The 20,194-nt window shown below is 43.9% G+C and overlaps 1 protein-coding gene across 2 annotated transcripts in view; it reads left to right on the top strand.

The window, feature by feature from the left end:
- The first annotated feature begins 2,410 nt into the window (after window positions 1–2,410).
- TVP23A (trans-golgi network vesicle protein 23 homolog A) overlaps window positions 2,411–20,194 on the top strand; it is a 78,061-nt gene continuing 60,277 nt past the window's right edge. Inside the window, exons 1-2 of one of the 2 annotated variants that reach the window (XM_025183389.3) lie at window positions 2,411–2,580; window positions 2,797–2,876. In XM_025183389.3, coding sequence (XP_025039174.2) covers window positions 2,572–2,580; window positions 2,797–2,876 — 89 coding nt within the window. In that variant the 5' untranslated portion in view covers window positions 2,411–2,571. The remainder of the gene's footprint in view (window positions 2,581–2,796; window positions 2,877–20,194) is intronic. The other variant, XM_006120649.5, reaches the window with a different exon arrangement.

Here is a 20,194-nt window from a genome sequence, read left to right as displayed (position 1 = left end):
AACTGTGTTAACTCTAAATGCAGGAATTGTAAGATATGATGGCCAGTGCTTGCAGTTATTGGGAATGCAGAAAAGTTACACTGTGTTTAACTCAGTTCAAAGGAGACAAACTATCAGACTACATCTACACTGTGCATTATTGTGCAAGAAGATATGCAAATGAGGTGTGGTGATGAATACCTAATCAGCTGCCATTTTTGTGGAAGGGGTTTTTGTGCAAGAAGGAAAACTGCTCTTGTGCAAGAGCCATTCTGCTGCTTATTTTCAGGAAGAACGGCTCCTGCACAAGAGCACTCACACTGAAGTAAACTGGACTGTTCAAGTAACAGCAATTAAACTTTTAGCGTCCAGGCCCTGTAGTAACATGTTACAATTTTAAAAATCAAGCTACAATTGTCAAAGTAATAAATCATCTTATTAATAACCTTTGCTTTCCTAATGTTTGCGTATTTATTTGCCTATTTGCAAAATTCAGCTGACAATGCTTGTACTGTATTATGCATTTTCTTGCTGTACTGATAGTTGGTTAAGGCTAGGTCCTGTGCAACATTTTGGAGATGTACTTTCTTGGGCTATGTCTAGACTGAAAAGAAAAGTGAGAAAAAGATACACAAATTGCATAACTTCTTCCACTTTTTTTTCTGGAAGAGGCTTTTCTGAAATTTGACCTGTCTACACAGGGCCAAATTTCGGAAAAACTTCCTCTTTTAGAACATCCCTTCTTTCTCATACAATGAGGAATACAGGGATGCCGAAAGATTGCATCTGCTTTTTTGGAAACTGTTCTGAAAAAATGGACACGTTCCTTGAATGTGACATAGCTTTTCCAGGATCCCAGAAAAGTTAGATGTTTTAGTGCACTGTGATAGATTACTCTTCAGCATGTTTATCTAGTGACTAAATATTTGTAACAAAGGTACTGTAGACATTAACTCTTTTTTAAGCCTTCACTCAAAGGTTACCAAACTAAAATGTTTCACACTTTGGTCTCAGAAAGCCCCTAAAAATTTATGCCACATTTCCCTCCTTATCTTCATCTCAGAACAGTAACTAATTAATGTTGCTAAAATGTTAGGAGTAGCTCAGCTATGTCATTTCATGCTTTCGTTATGTAGTGTAGCTAAGCTACTCTACATAAACTGTATTTAAGAATATCAAACAAAAAAGCAGGTGATTCTTAAAATAACCTTCAGATAAACCTTGCTTCAGTTACAGATGTACTTGACCAATAATAGACTTACACTAGTAATTTAGTTTTCAATGAGACTATTCACGTGGGGAGGATCAAGATTTAAAACCACAAAAACACACTGTGTGCTTTCCTCTACTATGTTGGGCATTTTATTTAAATATTTTGAACAACAATTTAATCTCGTGGCAATGATGTGAAAGGAGGGGAAAAGTCCCCTCCCCCCCCAACCACATTGTTTTACAAAGTTTACAAGTATATCTATTCTTCTGTAAGATATACAAAGTTTGCAAGCTGCCAGCTAGCAGTGATAAGGAAACAGACTACAAACATAAGAAAAATAATATATTAAAGGCAGCTTAATCCACTCTCAGGCTTGAATTACAATTAGTTTTTTATATAGACTCCATTCTATTCTATTACACTTTTTGCCATTGTCTACCCCTTGTCAGGGAGTTTAGGTATTCAATAACTGAGTGTAAGAGCTACTTCTTACACTCGCTGGGTGTGCTTTCAAAACCAATTTTTGTTGTCATTGAGACTCAAGCAAAGGTTTCTTTCTTTAAAAAACCTATAAAAATAAGAGAAAAAAAGGAGCTCACTAAAATAAAAAGGCACTGGGACATGTTTTGGTTTTAATCAATTTAACTTTTCTGTATTTCAGTTTAATAAAGCCAAAAAGAGTTCTGGTTTCTGGTATACAATAAACAAAAATAAAATTGAGAGCAAGACCCTATATCTGAATTACGTTTGTTTCTTAATTTTAAACAAATACATTTTAAATTAAAAATTAATTGGTTTCTTAATTTAAAAAATACTGTCGGTAATTGGAAGCAAACTAGTAGGTAAATGGCTTAGGGAGGACAAGCCTCTCTGCTGTGGGTTTGGTCTTTGTACGGTACCTTGCTCAATGAGCCCCCGGAATAAAATAAAAATCCATCCAACCTTCCCAGCACCTGCTCTAACAGTCTGCTCCTCTCCTCCCTGCCCAACACCCCGGTCCTTTCCCTCCCACTGGCAGCACTCTGGTCCCCTACTCGCCCCAGTAAACGCCTAGGCCTCTCCCCCCACACTTAACAGCCTGCCCCATTCTTCACCCCCCAATTAATAGCCTGGATTTGCCCCCCCCCTCAACAGCCTGGCTCCCTAGTCAGCCCTCCACACACCCTGGCACTTCTCCGTCCTCACCCCGCCCCGGGCCGGTGTAGCGACAGAAAGTGAAACTCTCCTACACCGGAGCGTTTTCGCTGTGACACCCGGCCGCCCCCGAGCCCCGGCGCTCCTTAGCAACCGCTCGCGCCTGGTCAGCGAGGCCGAGCCCATTGGCGTCCGAGCCGCCCTAGGGCTGTGGGGACCGCGAAGCGTTCGGCGCGGGCGGCAGGATGAAGCAGGTGGGCCCTAGCAGCCCCGGCGCCTCAGCGAGCGGCGAGGGAGGGCCTGGGTGGAGGTGCGGTGTCAGCCGGGGATGAGGCCGGGCTGCGGGAGTTGGGGTGTCAGGAAGGTTGCTGATGTGCTGGGGAGGTCAGAGGAAGGGCAGCCGAGGTGCCAGTGCGGACTTGTCTCGTTCTCCATTGATGCCTGGGTGCTGGGGGGGCTTCTCTCTCCAGCCTTTAGTGGATGACACTGAGGATGTCTCGCTTGATTTTGGGAACGAAGAGGAACTTGCCTTAAGGAAAGCGAGAATCAGGTAAGTGAGGCAGCAGGATTCAGTTGGAACCCAGCATAGTTGGTGGGTGAAGCTAGGGCTGGGGGAGGCAAGCCCCCAGCTCCTCCCCTGCTGCCTGGCTCTACTCCTGCTGTCCAGGGCTGCATGGAAGCCAAGCTCTGCCCTTCAGACTGCCCTTCTCCCAGCCGCTAGCACGCAGCCCCCACCTTCCCTGGCACTGCTAGTGGCTGGAGCACAGCTGGGGAGAGTAGCTGACATGCTTCCCTGGAGCATGGGAAGTGTGGGTCCTCCTGGCCCCTGTGTGTGGGTGGTGCCCAGCTCCAGCTCTGGAGCTGAAGCCAAGGCAGCCTCACAAGATGGGTGCACAGGTGGGAGGTGGAGTGTGGTCGAGGCCAGGCTGACCATTTGGGAAGGCATTGCCTTCTCCTGCCTCTTATACCTGCTGACCATGGACCCCCATTTTGTGCCTTAGAAGTTCAGGGTAAATTTCAACAATTATTCCTTTAAATGTCACATTTTAAAAGCAGGAATCTGTGAGAAAAGGCACTGATTATGCTGCTAGACAAACAGAACAGGAATATACTTTTCCATGTGCATGAAAACCAGTTGTCTGTCTTTCCTCCTTGACAAACTGTCCCAAGAATTGTTCATGTTTTGTGTCAGGATTCAAGCATTGCTTTTCAGTTCTTAAGACTATAATTGTATGTATCACACAGAAAATATGCATTCTCTCTTGGCTGTGGACAGTGTGTTAGCCTTTAAAAATCCTGCTCAAAGGAACATTCTCTTCCATTCATTTTTCTTGTTTGAAATGATCTTGTTGAAAATAAAAGTTTTCTATTTAGAACATTATTCCATCCCAGAGGGACAATGTTCCTTTCACTAGCCATTTTACTTCATCTAGCTTTAAAATGACACTTGCAGTACAACTGTCACCTAGTGGGGAGGATAGCTTGCTATGTCAAATGACCAGACTTTCCTTTGTCATGTAATTTAACCCATTCTTGTACATTTCACTGTTAGAACTGGAAAACACTTATTGTTTTATCTGATCCATTACTTTGGAGCAGAGTAGATTTGTTTTTCCGCAGTATCATAGTGCTTTGCCTGTTCTTCATTTAGATGTCGCAATATATGGAGATTTAATTACTTTAGTTAGGAGACTCTTTCATAGTCTACTAGACATCTGCTAAGGTGTTTATTATGCCAGCAGGAATAGAAGAATACACAGTACTGAGCTAGTTCTCACCCCTTCCCCTTCACATCATGCCGGGACCTCTGTGGCCCTTTTGGACAATGGATGTTGCTGCACCAGAGAGTCTGGTTTATAGAGATGCAACCTGTAACAACCTTGTGCTTTGGTTTGTATTACCTTCCCCTCTCTTTTCCCCTAACTGAGAAGATGATTGTATTACTTATTTATTGGCAGAAATGGGAGAAGGAAACTAGGGGAAAATGCAAGATAATCAGTGTATCTTAATTCGTCTACTTGCATTACTTCCTCAGGACTTAACCTGTTTTCACAGTACGACAGTAAAAAATGCATCTAATTTGCAAAAAAAATCTGTTTTAATTTACAGAAGTGTGATTCCTTCACAGCCATTGCCATGAAAGCTTATTTTTATTTTTCTGAATTTTTTTGTGTAAAGGAAATAGGATGGAAAATAGTTTGTTGTGAGTCTGGGTATCAGAATGGTATGCAAACCTCCTACTTGATTTAACTTCCCCTTTATCTCCACTTCACATAGTTTCAACTCAAAATGGGTCTTATACAAACAACCATAGTAGCCTGTGCATTTCTGGTTCACTGATGATTTATTTGGCAATGCTGGGCAGGGAGATAGAATAACTTTAAATGCTCAAGGCCACTGGTGCCCAGTGAACAGGGAGAAACAATAACAGGAAACTTGGAAATGGAAGAGGTGCTTAATGACTTCTTTGTTTTGGTCTTCACTGAGAAGTCTGATGATGAAGGAATGCCTAACATAGTGAATACTAGTGGAAATGGGGTAGGTTGAGAAGAGAAAATAAAAAAAGAACAAGTTACAAATTACTTAGAAAAGTTAGATGTCTGCAAGTCACCAGAATCTAATGAAATGCATCCTAGAATACTCAAGGACCTGATAGAGGAGATATCTGAGCCTTTAGTTATCATCTTTGAAAAATCACGGAAGACAGGAGAGATTCCAGAAGATTGGAAAAGGGCAAATATAGTGCCCATCTATAAAAAGGGAAATAAGAACAACCCAGGAAAGTACAGACCAGTCAGTTTAACTTCTGTGTCAGGAAAGATAGTGGAGTAAGTAATTAAGGAATTCATCTGCAAATATCTGGAAGAAAATAATGTGACAGGGAACAGCCAGCATGGATTTGTAAAGAACAAATCATGTCAAATCAATCTGATAATTTTCTTTGATAGGATAACAAACCTTGTGGATAAGGGAGAAGCGGTGGATATGGTATACCTAAACTTTAGTAAGGCATTTGTTATGGTCTCGCATGATCTTATTAGTAAACTAGGGAAATACAACTTAGATAGGGCTACTGTAAGGTGGGTGCATAACTGGCTGGACAACTATTCTCAGAGAGTAGTTATTAATGGTTCACAATCCTGCAGGAAGGGCATAACAAGTGGGGTCCCTCAGGGGTCTGTTTTGGGACCGGTTCTGTTCAGTATCTTCATCAACGATTTACATATTGCGATAGAGTACGCTTATGAAGTTTCTAAATGATACCAAGCTGGGAGGGGGGGACTACAACTGCTTTGGAGGATAGGGTCATAATTCAAAATGATCTGTCTGGACAAACGGGAGAAATGGTCTGAGGTAAATAGGAGGAAGTTTAATAAGGACAAATGCAAAGTACTCTACTTAGGAAGGAACAGTCAGTTTCGCACATACAGAATGGGAAGTGACTGTCTCCGAAGGAGTACTGTGGAAAGGGATCTAGGGGTTATAGTGTAGCACAAGCTAAATATGAGTCAACAGTGTGACACTACTGCAAAAAAAGCAAACGTGATTCTGGGATATATTAACAGGAGAGTTGTGAGCAAGACACGAGAAGTCATTCTTCTGCTCTACTCTGTGCTGATTAGGCGTCAGTTGGAGCATCACATTTCAAGAAGGATGTGGAGAAATTGGAGAAAGTGCAGAGAAGAGCAACAGGAATGATTAAAGGTATAGAGAACATGAGGTATGAGGGAAGATTGAAAGAACTGGGCTTGTTTAGTTTGGAGAAGGAGAAGAATGAGAGGGGATGTGATAGTAGTTTTCAAGTTTCTAAAAGAGTGTCACAAGGAGGAGGGAGAAAAATTGTTCTCCTTGGCTTCTGATGATAGGACCAAAAGCAATGGGCTTAAATTGCAGCAAGGGAGATTTAGGTTGGACATTAGGAAAAAGTTCCTAACTGTCAGGGTGGTTAAACAAAATAAATTGCCTACGGAGGTTGTGGAATCTTCATCTCTGGAGATATTTAAGAGCATGTTAGCAAGACATCTATCAGGGATGGTCTACATAGTGCTTGGTCCTGCTGTGAGGGGACCTGCTGGACTTGATGATCTCTAAAGTTCCCTTCTAGTTCTGGTATTCTATTATTCTATTCTATGATTCTATGTACCAATGTATCTGTGCTGCTGTAAGATCTTATGTGTAGCTGCTTCATACTAATGAGAGAGGTCTCCTTCTGATGTAATTAAACCACCCTCAACAAGCGGTGGCAGTTATGTTAGCAGGAGTGCCTCACCAGTCAACAGTGCTGTCCACATCTCAAGGTCCCTTCTTGAATGGGGGTAGGGGGTGCTCCTGCCATGTCTTCCCGCAAGCTTCCCTGCTCTCCCTGTTGGGTTATTAGTGTCTAGAACAGAACTGCCCGTGTCCTGGGCACCATGGTCCAACTTCTCAAGCTGCCGCACACCTGCCCCTGCAAACACTGTGAGCACCGGGGAGCTAAAACCAGCCCGCAGCAACTACAAATCCAGGAAGTGGGGAAATGATGATCTCTCAAGGTCCCTTCTAGTTCTAGTATTCTATGATTCTAGTCTATGATTCTATGTACCAGTGTATGATTCTATGTACCAGTGTATGTGTGCTGCTGTAAGATCTTATGTGTAGCGGTTCCATGCTAATGAGAGAGGTCTCCTTCTGGTGTAATTAAACCACCCTCAACAAGTGGTGGCAACTATGTCAGCAGGAGTGCCTCGACAGTGTTGTCCACATTGGCGTTTCTGTCAGTGTAACGTTGCTTATTGGCAGGGCTCGACAAATAATACAGTCTACTTGCCATGGGCGAGTAGATTGTAACCCAGAAAAGCCGGGTTTGGCGATCTGCGCATGCGCAGATCGCTGGACAGTGTGGTTGGCGAGCGGGGCTTGCCGCAGTTCGGCGAGCCCTGCTCATGGGTATTTTTTGTCATACCCCTGCCTAACATAAGTTATGCCAACAACAGTGCTAGTGTAGACATAACCTAAGAAAGTGATTATGTTCTCTTTCCTGTTTGCTAGGCCTTTAAATTCCTCCTTTCTCTTCCTTCTACTCCCAGAGTTAATTCTCCTTTCCCTGGTGGTTTAGAATAAAAAAATCTAGAGCTGGAATGGACCTTGAGAAATCATCAAGTGCAGCCCATTCCCATGAGGTGGGACCCAATCCGTTGCTTCTCAGTTTACCCTTGTGGGTCGCAATGCAGCTCTCTGTGTTATGTGATTTGCATCCACACTGTATATATAGTGACAGGGTCAGGTCAGAGGGTTACAAAAGAGTGCTCCTATTTGGGTCTGGTAGGTGGGTGGGTCTACCCACATCTACAGGATCCTCCCCCAGCCTACAGCGAGGATCTAAAGGGCCCTAAACTCCAAGGGTATGTCTAGACTACATGGCTCTGCCATAGTCAGTGAAGTGGGGATTTAAATAATCCCCACTTCATTAAAATAAAAATGGCCTCTGCGCTGTGCCGACAGTCAGCTGATCTGGCACAGCACTGCAGTCTAGACGTGGATCGATTGACAAGGGAAGCCTTTGTGGACCACTCCATTATGCCGTGTGAAATGAGGCTTATGGGACCGGTCGACAAAGGCATCCTTTGTTGACCGATCCGCATCTAGACTGCTGCGCTGTGCCAGATCAGCTGACTGTCAGCACATCGTGGTGGCCATTTTTATTATAATGAAGTGGGGATTATTTAAATCCCCGCTTCATTGACTATGTCGGGTAAACTAGTTTACATGGCTCTGTTGACGAAGCCATGTAGTTTAGACATACCCCAACTGATTCCGGGGGACAAAGAAAAAGAAAACAGGGATGAGTGTGAGGGTCAAAGGGCTAAAACGAGTGAACCAGATGGGGACACTGAGCAGAGAACCCCAGACAGCACCCATTGCCCCTCAAAGGTCTTGAGAGAGCCAATGGATGCCACCCAGTGGAACTCGGCCCAGATGTGTGAATGGATACAGCAACAGAAATAGGCCCCACAGTCACAGGCCCCTCCCTCAGCCAACCTTCACTTCCTGGTTTTATAAATTGCCATCTTGGCCATAGCCAGGAGGAGGTTGACGAGGAGGTCCTGTGACTTTGTGGAGCCACAGATGAGGTGTGCATAAATTAATAGGTGAAGGGAGAAGTGCAGCCAGAACCTCAACAAGAGGTTCTGAAGGAGCTGAATGAGGGGCTATAACCTGGCACGCTCAAGGTAAACATGCACCAGGGTCTCTCTCTCACCACAGAAGGGGCAAGTGTCGGGGACAGGGGTGAACCGTGCCAAGTACACGCCTATGCTCACAGTGCCATGGAGGATTCTCCAGCTGCTGTCCCCGATGGGCCGTGGAGTTACAAAAGAGTGCTAGAAGGGAAGTGTGTGAGTCTTAGACTAAGTAGGTCTGAGGTTCCTGAGTAAACTGGCAGGGGCTAGCCTAGAACCAGCAGGAACTTTCCAGAAGCAGTCTGGATAATCATGCCAGTTAGAACACCTGGAATTAATTAGAAGCCTTCCAGAGCAAAGGGGTCAGGCTAATTAGACCACCTTGGGCCAATCAAGAACCAGATGAGACTGATTTAAAAGGGTTCCTTTTCTGTTAGTCAGGTGGCAGGCAGATAGGTGCTAAAGTGCTGAGAGTGAGAGGAGTTTGGGTAAGAACTGGGAGCTGCAAGTCAGGAAGAGTGTTGGAGGATCAAGTACCAGAGGAAAAGTACTGGGAGGGATTGTTCAGGGAAATAGTTGCCACATAGCAAGTAGAAAATCCCCCATCTGTGGCCACTGTCTTAGGGTTCCTGGGCTGGAATCTGGAGTAGTGGGCAGTCCTGGATTCCCCCCAACCCTCCCCACACCACTACAGAGGGGTTGCACCTCAATATTATGGACTAGCCTGAGATGAGTATGGCTCATTATGCTGTGAACCCTGCCTCTAGTAAAAAGAGGACATGTGATGGGACACAGTGAGCCTCGTAAGCTGAACACTATCCGCCAGAAGTGCCAGACCCATGGGCGCAGCCTTAGCTGTATGCAGAGTGGATTTGATTTAAATCGTTAGTAAGGAAGATTCAATATAATCATCGTTTTCTACATAAAAGTGCATTCTTGGTGATTGTCATAACCTTACTACGTATTCTTCACAACTCAGCAATATGTAGGTTTCAGTTTTAGAAGGTACACACTATATATTTTTAAACAGTAAGGGCATGTCTAGACTAAGTTTTATTTTTGAAAGAGGATTAGGGTTGCCAGATTGTTGAAACAAAAATACTTAACAGCCTCCTCCCCAAAAAAACCAGGAAAAAATTCTGTTGAAGGGAAATAAAGGGGGGGGAGGGGGAAAGGACTCTTTAAGAGGGATAGGAACAGGGGAGTTGTTGAGCACTAAGACCCTGGGGAAGCATTGCGTCCCCCAGGTCTTTTGGCCAGCAGCCAGTTTGTGCTGGCAGCCTTGGGGAACCAGGTAAGCATGGGGGCTGTGAGTGTTGGAGGCCAGGGTAGAGCTGGGGGTGAGGGGGAAGCTGGGTGCTGAGTATTTGTAGGGTTGCCAGGTGCCTGGCATTTTCGCCTCCTGGCCGGGGAAAAATTCAGAAAATATCGGACATCTTAGGTGTCTGGTATTCTCTGAATTTTTTTACCGGACAAGAGGTGAAAATACCGGATTGTCTGGGTGAATACTGTCTGGGGGAATTTGCATATCTTCTTCTGATCACTTTTTCGAAAGTGGGTCTTTGGAAAGTGAAAGTAGTCTGGACGTGTTTTGGGGCTTTTTGAAAAAACCATGTAAACCTCCTTCTTTAAGGAAAACTGGTTTTTCGAAAAAGGTTCCCCCCCCCCCGAAGAAAACACATCCAGACTACTTTCACTTTCAAAAGACCCACTTTTGAAAAAGCAATCGGAAGAAGATATTTGATTTTCCTCTTTTGAAAATCAAACGTAGTCTAGATGTGCCCTAACTTATTTTGAAAATTTTGATTAATTTTACTTCTATATCAGGAAATGAATATTGTGTGGTTATTTCATTTACCAAAGGTAATTGAAGCTGATATTTATTAATAACCTGGATGAGGGGATGGATTGCATCCTCAGCAAGTTTGCAGATGACACTAAGGTAGGGGAGAGGTAGATATGCTGGAGGGCAGGGATAGGGTCCAGAGTGAGCTGGACAGATTAGAGGTTTGGGCCAAAAGAAATCTGATGAGATTCAACAAGGACAAGTGTAGAGTCCTGCACTTGGGACAGAAGAATCCCAAGCATTGTTACAGGCTGTGGACTGAATGGATAAGTGGTAGTTCAGGAGTAAAAGACCTGGAGATTACAGTGGATGAGAATCTGGATATGAGTCAACAGTGTCTCCTTGTAGCCAAGAAGGCTAGTGGCATATTAGATTGCATTAGGAAGAGCATTGCCAGCAGATCTAGAGAAGTGATTATTCCCCTTTATTCGACTCTGTTGAGGCCACACCTGGAGTGTTGTGTCCAGTTCTGGGCCTCCCATTATAGAAAGGATGTGTCCACATCGGAGAGGGTCCAGCGGAGGGCAACCAAAATGATTAGGGGTCTGGCGCACATGACCTATGAGGAGAGATTGAGGGATTTGGGTTTGTTTAGTCTGCAGAAGAGAAGATTGAGGGGGGATTTGATAGCAGCCTTCAACTTTCTGAAGGGAGGTTCCAAAGAGGCTGGAGAAAGGCTGTTCACAGTAGTGATGGATGGCAGAACAAGGAGCAATGGTCTCAAGTTACAGTGGGAAAGGTCTAGGTTGGATATTAGGAAAAACTATTTCCCTAGGAGGGTGATGAAGCACTGGAATGGGTTCCCTAGGGAGGTGGTGGAATCTTCATCCCTAGAGGTTTTTAAGTCTCAGCTTGACAAAGCCCTGCCTGGGTTGATTTAGTTGGGATTGGTCCTGCCTTGGACAGGGGTCTGGACTTGATGACCTCCTGAGGTCTCTTCCAGCTCTATGATTCTAAGTCATTAGCAGGTGAACTATTTCCAGTTCAACAGGTTAATCTATATATACATTTTTTAGAGTGCGGATGTATGTGTATCTGTTTGTCTGTTTGTTCAAGAACTCCTCCTAAATCGTAGGTGCTATGATTAACAAAATTGGTATGCAGCTTCCTCTTACCCTTACTTAAACCAAGGTGAAGGTTGGTTGTTCCTGGAAAATGGAAAGTGCTGGGAATTGTTCTATTTCTCATAACCTGGAAAGGGAGGAGGCAGAGACAGGTTGGACGTGAAAGAGAGGGCCATAGAGAGGGGTGATACTAAGAGTGGCCACTGGAAGCAGCTGCAGCACCAGCTCCGTCATCTTGCCTACCAACATACCAGTAAAGAGCCTCCAGGCATGGGGGGGGGTGCACCTTGCAAGTTATTCCCCATTTTCTAGCTGTGCATTTGATTTTTCCTTTCCAAGTAAAATAAGTACTTTGCATTTGTCTTTATTGCAATTTATTTGGTTGAATTCAGACATTCTCCAGTTTGCAAGGGTTTTTTGGAATTCTAATTCTCTCTTCACGCTTGCAACCTCCCAGTTTGGTGTCATTTGTAAATATTAGCATACTTATTTGTAATATTATCCATTCATTAATGAAAATATTTAGTAGTACCAGGTTCAATACTGACCTCTGCAAGATTCCACTAGGCATATCTTTCCAGTTTGACAGAGACCCATTGATGATTATACAGTTTTTCAAACAATTGTGCACCCATGTATAGTTATACCTATATCACGTATAGTTCCACAGCTACTGTCAAAAACTAAATGTGGAATATTAAAAAACAAGTCACATTTTAGTTTTGAAGAGAATTGAAAGTGCAGGCTAGTGGACAGGAGAAGTGTCTGTTTGCTTTACTGTTTGTTTTTGTTCAGCTGTTCAGCAAGTGTGGGGATTTTTAAAAGTGTGGGGATTTTTTGGCTGAGCAAGTCATGACAGCATCAGATATAATCAGAACTCTGGGAATATTCCATTTGTTAGCATGTGTTTCCTCTACTGCATGCATAGCTACAGAATATAACCAGCAGTACATATAGGATGGCTTAGTGGAGACTGATTATCTTTTGACAGCTAATGAAAGTTTCAAATTGAGGAGTATATGAAAAAAAGATTTTCCCTCATTTTGACTATATCTCACAACAATGCCCTTAAAGAATACTTTCTTGCTTGAGATTGTGTTTTCTATACCACATATACTACTGCAGGGTTTTTGTTCTGATAAAAATGTACTAGATACAGTAAAACTCTGATGGTCCGGCATCTGATGGTCCAGCACTCCTGATGGTCCGGCACCATCAGGAACCCGGAAGTGCTCTGGGCAGCCGGACCATTGGAGCTGCTCTGCCCCCAGCTTCCACGATTCAGCCACTGCTAAAACTGACCAGCAGCTGAATCGGGGAAGCCGGAGACAGAGCAGCTGGGGTGCTGCCGGGTAGGTCCCGTAGCGCTGCCCCTCGGGGCTGCGGAACCAACCCAGCAGCACCCCAGCTGTCCCCGATTCAGCCGCTGCTGATACTGATCAGCGGCTGACTCCAGGAAGCCAGAGGCAGAGCTGCTCTGCCCCAGCTTCCTGGAATCAGCCGCTGGTCAGTTTCAGAAGCAGCTGACTTGGGTACACCTGGGACAGAGCAGCTGGGGTGCTGCCGGGTTGGTCCCCTCAGCGTCGAGGTGCGGAGCTGCGGGGACCAACCCGGCAGCGCCCCAGCTGCTCTGTCCCAGACATCCCGATTCAGCTGCTGTTGAAACTGACCAGCGGCTGACTCCAGGAAGCCTGGGGCAGAGCAGCTCTGCCTCGGGCTTCCTGGAGTCAGCTGCTGGTCAGTATCAGCAGCAGCTGACTTGGGGACACCTGGGGTAGAGCAGCTGGGGCGCTGCCTGGTTGGTCTGCCTGGGGCAGAGCCAGACTATCGGAAGGGGGGGCTTTGAGGGGTCTGGGTTATATCCCCTCATAGCCCCCCCTTCCGATAGTCCGGCATATTTGATAATCCAGCACCCCCTGAGTCCTAAAGGTGCCGGATTATCGAAAGTTTATTGTATAAAATCAGCTTTGCCTGCTCTTTCTTTGATTGGAAGGACCCAATTTATTCAGTTAAAAAAGGTAGCCTACCCATTACAGATAAGATCAATTGTGTAAGATAAATGGCCACTCTGAGAAAAATACCTGGTGGCCCTGGTGTACGCCTGCCGCAACTCTCTAATTTTGAGGCACACCTGCTCCTGAGTGTGCCTGTGGCCTTTCCTGGCCATGGCTGCTATGCGGCCGTAGATGGCCGCATTCCTCCACCTAGTGCGGAGATCATGGACGTTGGGGGCCTCCCCCCAAACCTCAATGAGGTCCATGATCTCTGCACTAGTCCACGAGGGCGCACGCTGTCTATGGCCCCTGGCTGGCCCCTGGGTGCCGGGGCACTGAGCGGGGGACGGCTGGCTGCCACTGGATGGCATTGTACAGTCACTGGGTGAAGGGCTGTCGCTGCTGGCAGGCCTGGCTCTCGCACGTGTCCGGTGGCCAGACTCTACCCCTATTAAGGGCCCTGGGGCTGGGGGAGAGGAGAAGAATTTTCCTGGTTGTGCCCAGAGTGGCCACCAGGGGAAACTGGGAAGGGCTGGAGGCCCCCTAATTCAAAATAAGTGTCTACACAGCACTTATTTCGAATTAGCTATTTCGAATTTGGTGTTGTTCCTCGTAGAATGAGGTTTACCAAATTTGAAATAAGTGCTCCACTATTTCAAATTTATTTTGAAATAATGGTTTGGCTGTGGAGACACTATTGAAGTTAATTCAAAACAACTGCTGTTATTTCAAATTAACTTTGTAATGTAGACATACCCTAAGGGCTTTACTTAATGTGGATGAAGTTATAATATACCAGTGTATAAAACAAAAGTATATAGTTTTTCAGTAAAGCTAATTCAGTAAACACCTTTCTATCAGCGTAACTAGAGAAATGCACCTTATACAACTAAATTGATTTTTCCACCACTTCAATAAAGTGATTCAAAAACTGAGCCCTGAGACTGCCTACTGTGATGGCAATTGTCCATTAATAATTGAACTGATATTGCCAACTTAATCTGTATGCAATTGTTTAACTATAAGATCCCATTGTGCAGTTCACAGGCAGACTATAATGTTTGCGTGGAGCCCAATGTATGCTATATGAATGCAGGATCAAAGTGCCAGATGGCAAATTTTGTACTGGATTTGAATGCGTGACCTAATACCAAAGGGTCATTACATTTTAAATATTTTCTGAGCCATCCTATCTCACTTATTTCTCTGCCTTTTGATACCTATTACCTTAGGAAAACAATTGTATTGTTTCTTTGAGTTGCACATTACTTAATATGAATTGGCTTTTTTGCTTACTAATTACATTGGACCGTGACTGCTGTTGAATATCTAGGAATTTTAGAAATGTCTGTTTCCCACTGAAAAAATAATATGTAATTAAGTATAAATAAATCGCATTTACCTGTGAATGGATGTCAGAAAGTATACATTTCCCTTTGTTCAAAAGAGACACAAGTGTTCTGTCTTAATATTTTACCTGCTTTATAACTTTTTCTTGTTTGGGAATATTCTGTTAAAAATCTTATGTAGATAGTAGGAACTAGAAACTGTAATTTGCAGCTCTGAAGCAGAAGAGTGAACAAGTAAACAATGTATCTGAAAGTTATTTCTGGGGCATAAATGAGGAAGTAAATTACTGTACCAGATTAATTTATAGATTATTTGGCATACGTAGAAATGGAAATACAATAGTGTGAAGTTCTTTAAACTTCTGAGAGTTTATTCTAAGCAATGGGGGAAAGTTATAATGCACATACACACAGTAGGGATGTAAAATCCCATTTAGTTATCCCATTAAACATTAAGTTTAATTGGTTCACCGATTAAACAGAATGAGCGGTACAAGACTGCTCCAGCTGGACTTAAGCACCCTTACCTGTGGCAGCATGCTGAGGTTGGGCCCACCATACTAGGGGGCTGTGCTGGCCAGGCTGAGCGCCCCTTGCCCACAGCAGGCTACTCCAGCCCCCACCAGTTAACCATTAGCATCCTAACATATGCGCACATATATGCACAAGGCAGAAGAGCCTAGAACTTTAGCTCTGTGAGTAGGTTTTTGATCAATTAAATCTCTGGAAGGTGGTCCACATGCTGCAGACCCACCACTTAGTCAATAGTATCTGATATCAGTGTGACATATCAACTAAGATGGGCAAATACACTTCACTCACTATTTCCTAAGTAGAAAAAGGTATCAGCCATAATCTAGTGAACAATATGTATCATTGAATAAAATATGACTTTTGCTCATCATTATCTAATGTGGCAGTCCAAAATTGACAGGGATACCTTTGAGAGAGCTTCAAATATTTTAGAAGAAGCAGAAGGCCATCACTCAGCCAAATATGCAACTTGTTTTTTACTGAAATCCTACCTTATTTTTTTTTGTCACAAATTTCCATGGTGAAAAAATAAACCTAATGGTTCTTTCAACTTATTATGCCACTTTGTGATTTACATTCTGAACTTCTCCTGAAGATGAAACCAAGTGCAGGTGTCCAATATAACAAACCACCCAATCTCTAAAAATAGAGAGATTGGACTGGAATTTGTGAAGAAGTTAGAAAGCTGTAGATCAAGTCTCATATTCCATAGAGAGACATAATCAGTTAATGGCATCAATATATCTTCAAACTCCACTGCTTTCTTGCCAAAACTCCTGAAAATGACAGTGTATTGTGCAAAAATAAAATATAGCCCCAATTTAAAGAACTGAAATGGGACCTATACTCTGGGGAAGTGAGGCAGTGATTATCTTGCTTCCCTGAAAGCTGGCTAAAGCTGCTTTCTGAAACCTTTGCAGGAATCTAGATAGGAGTACACTTGTTTGAGGTATGGAGAATCAGTGATTCAACAGGAACAGAGTGTGGCTCGGAGGAAATGAAGCAAAGCATAGGACTGTTTAGCAGGCTAGGACTTTGTCTACACTACCAAGTTTTGTCACCAAAAACTGCCTTTTGGAAACAGAACAATGAGAGCATTCACACTAAAATGTGACTTTTGTTCAACAAAATATCTGGTTTTGGCAACAAAAAACTCTCAACCTTACAAGAGACTTTTCCCCTTCCTTTGACAACAAAGAGCCAGTATAGACTGCTGTTTTTGTCAAGTCAACAGAACTGGCTTCTAACAGTATCACACAATGCCTGCTCTGATGGCTATGCTCACTGTTTTGATCCCTGCTGCCTTTCAGACTATGTCTAGATCACGGAGTTTTTCCAGAATACCGGAGGCATCCCAGAAAAACTCCACTGTGTCCAGGGAATGCATCTGCTCTTCCAACTTTTTTTGCAGAAGAGCAGATGTGCTCTTTTGGAAGCCCTGTCTTTCTTGTGCCGTGAGGAAGAAGGGCTCTTCCGAAAAAGGCAGTTTTTCCGAAATTTGGCCCAGTGTAGATCTGCTAAATTTCAGAAAAGCCTCTTCTGACAAAGCTATTGGAAAAAGGTATGCAAATTGTGGAGCACAGTTTGTGTACCTTTTTCCAATAAAAAGCAGCAGTGTAGACATAGCCACAGGTGTGCCCCCAGTAGCTTGGAAAGGAGCTATAGTGAATTTTAGGTGGTTCAGGCTCACCAGTCTGATCAGAGATTCTAAATTCATCCTCTCTGTCCCAAGTCACAATGGGTTGGAACTATAAGATTCCCCCTTATGAGGGTCTGCAGACGACTGACAGCAATCATACTTTAACTCAGGAAATGAAATGGAAAACAATTTTATTGACAAGGAAATTACGATTACAAAAAATATGGCAGTAAGAACACAGATTAATTGAATTCCTTCCCCAGATGGCATTAACAAAATCAAACTAAAACTTATCTATGTAGACAGATACTAAATATCTAACAATATCTCATACTCTCAGGATCTTAATGCCCCCAAGGCTGGGCATGGAAGGACCAGCCTCCCTTTGCCTGATAGGCCTTGGAGCAGGTGGTCTGTGAGATACCTAAAAGCAAAACTTAAACGAAATAAGAGAAGCAAGATAGAAATACAGAGATAGATTAAAGATAAGTATTTGGTTTCAGACCTTAAAAGGATAAGCACCACCGGAGTGGTTTCTGTCAGCAGTGCAGCAGCCCCGATCTCCCAATTTTCTGGGTCTGCATACTTCCTTTGGTGCCAGAATATTCTGGATGTTCAACCCCTTGTCCAAAGTTGGGCTTGGTGTACACCAAGGTTTCTGTGGGTGCTATCTCAAATTGGAAAAAATACAGGGGGGCCCATTAATATGTATGAGATATGAATGACATTTTCTTGGGTCACATCCCAGAACAGCCAAGAAAAAGCGGGAACCTGCGGTTTTGTCCAGGAAATCTGGCATCTGAGTTTTTACAGAATCAGTTAATGCTAGTTAGCAGATTTTGCTGTTGGTTCCGATCAAAATTAAAACATAATCGGTTATGCCAACCACAAAAACCTCTTGCCTAATACATCTCTCGGAAAATAACAACAAAATCTTAACTTGTTGCCACTTTTTTCCATATATATTTTGTTTCTAAAAGTTGTATCATTAGAAAATTATCTGTATCAGAGAAAATGAACCCTGTAGGTCCCTTGAGTTACTAGCTATCTATTAAAAACAAGATAGTATAAGGTTACTATAACACTGATCTACAGCCAAAATGCTTCTGAAATAAACATAGTCAAACTTTACTAATTCTGGGTCACTGAGAACGAAAATGATGCTTAAAATTGTCGATTGGCTCTAGTTTTCAAGATATGCTATTGGGTCAGTATATATGACCCTTGACTTGCGAATGGCGGAGGATAAGTGAGTTATAAAGGGAAGGGATCTCAATTTAAACCAGAAATGACTAAAATACATCTTTGACTGGATCTGTGAATAAATGTACGACTGGGTTTGGACAGTACTTTGCTTTTTAGGCAAAACTATGAATGATGCAATCTGAAGCTGGTATTGCGTAATATGAATTTCATCATGTTATTCCTAGAAGTCATGGATGTTTTGCTGCATAATGGCAATGTTTTGCCATCAATTCCAGTTGGTCATGCAGTCCATATGAAGGAAACCTATGACAACATGAAACAACTTTTGAGGTGCATAAACTATGACCAACATCAGTGGCAGCTTTGTGGCGATTTGAAGGTTGTTGCTCTCTTGCTTAGTCTGCAGACTGGATACACAAAGTACTGCTGTTTTCTCTGCGAATGGGATAGTCGTGCAAGAGATTCCCACTACATCAAGATAGACTGGCCACTCCGACAGTCATTGGAGCCTGAGAGGAAAAGTGTTCAACATCCACCACTTGTTGAATCAAGGAAGATTTTGTTACCACCCTTACACATCAAGCTGGGTCTGATGAAGAACTTTGTCAAGGCCATGGACAAAACACAAGCAGCTTTCAAGTACCTCCGTGGAAAATTTCCAAGGTTAAGTGAAGCTAAGATAAAGGAAGGTGTCTTTGTTGGTGTCACATTACTGAATTTGTGGGAAGCAGCCAGATTACTGCTGGCCCCAAAAAAATGGTATAAAAGGGGGGCCATGTGGGATGTTGCATAGGAGCTTATTGGCTGCTGATCCTGTGTATGCTATTCATGTGTTTGTATAATGTTTGTGTGTGCAATTATAAGCATGTACTTGTATGGATACTGAATATTTCTCTGCATGCGGTTGACCAGTGGGTAGAGCCCAGCTTATGGACATGCTAATCAGTGAGGCCCTGTGGGACAATGGCATTCAATGGGCCAAGGACACACCTAAAGAATGAGTGGTGACTCATACCTAAGGGCTACCAGCAGGGAACACAGAGGAATAAGCCGTGGACCAGGTGACCTGCTATAGCCAAGAAGAGACCAGGAAGGAGGGATAAATAGGCCATGTGGGGGACTCCATCTTGGTCTTCAGCTCAGCACTTCATCCCAGAGGCAGCAGTGCAGGGATCGAAGAGCCCGGACCCATCCTGTGGACCCATCCTGATCTTAGGATGCGCAACAAAGACTTTTAAACCAGCAGCTGTAACATCTCTGCTAGAGCCTGCATCGAGAACTGGGAGATTCAGTGCATGTAATGTACTATTCTTTAACAACCTTACTCATGCTTTTCTTTCTTGTAATAATAAACCTTTAGATGTTAGATGCTAAAGGATTGGCTCCGCGTGATTTGTGGGTAAGGTCCAGAGGGTAAATTGACCAGGGATCTGTGGCTGGTTTCTTGGGACCGGACAGAACTTGTTCGGGGTAGGTGGGATTGAGTGCTAGGACCCCCCACGTATGTATGAGGCCCGGGGCCATCTGGGGCACGGATATTGCTGGGGTGTCGGAGGGGTTTTGCTCGTGAGGCTTCAGGCAGGCTGCTGGAGCACTCTGTGGGACTGGTTTGTGGCCTGGTTGGAGAGGTCACCAGTCCGGGGGCTGTAAGGTGCCCCGGATTTGAGCAATTCGCCCTGAGCGGACGCCCTCAGATGTGCCCAGACCGGCCCGGTCCATCACAGTTGATCCTCAGATTCGTGAACTTCTTCGAGATGATGCATTTGACCATGCACTGCGTGGCAAGGAAAAGACGGCATGGAAAGCCTTCCAGTTAGTGGCAATACATTTTCTCGGTAACAACAAGGCAGACAACTACAGGTTGTTGATGGAAAACCTTCTCAAGGCATACAAAAGCCTTGGTTGCAACATGTCACTAAAGATACATTTTTTGCACTCTCATCTAGATTTTTTTCCACCGAACTGCGGAGCAGTGAGTGACGAGCACGGCAAGCGATTTCACCAGGACATTGCAATAATGAAGAAACGCTATCAGGGCAAATGGAGCCCATCAATGCTTGCAGACTATTGCTGGACAG

Source organism: Pelodiscus sinensis, chromosome 15, assembly GCF_052426305.1.
Source record: "Pelodiscus sinensis isolate ZL-2025 chromosome 15, ASM5242630v1, whole genome shotgun sequence".
Lineage (NCBI taxonomy): Eukaryota > Metazoa > Chordata > Testudines > Trionychidae > Pelodiscus > Pelodiscus sinensis.
Note: the sequence above shows the minus strand (reverse complement) of the source record. Positions and strands in the feature narration are given on the sequence as shown.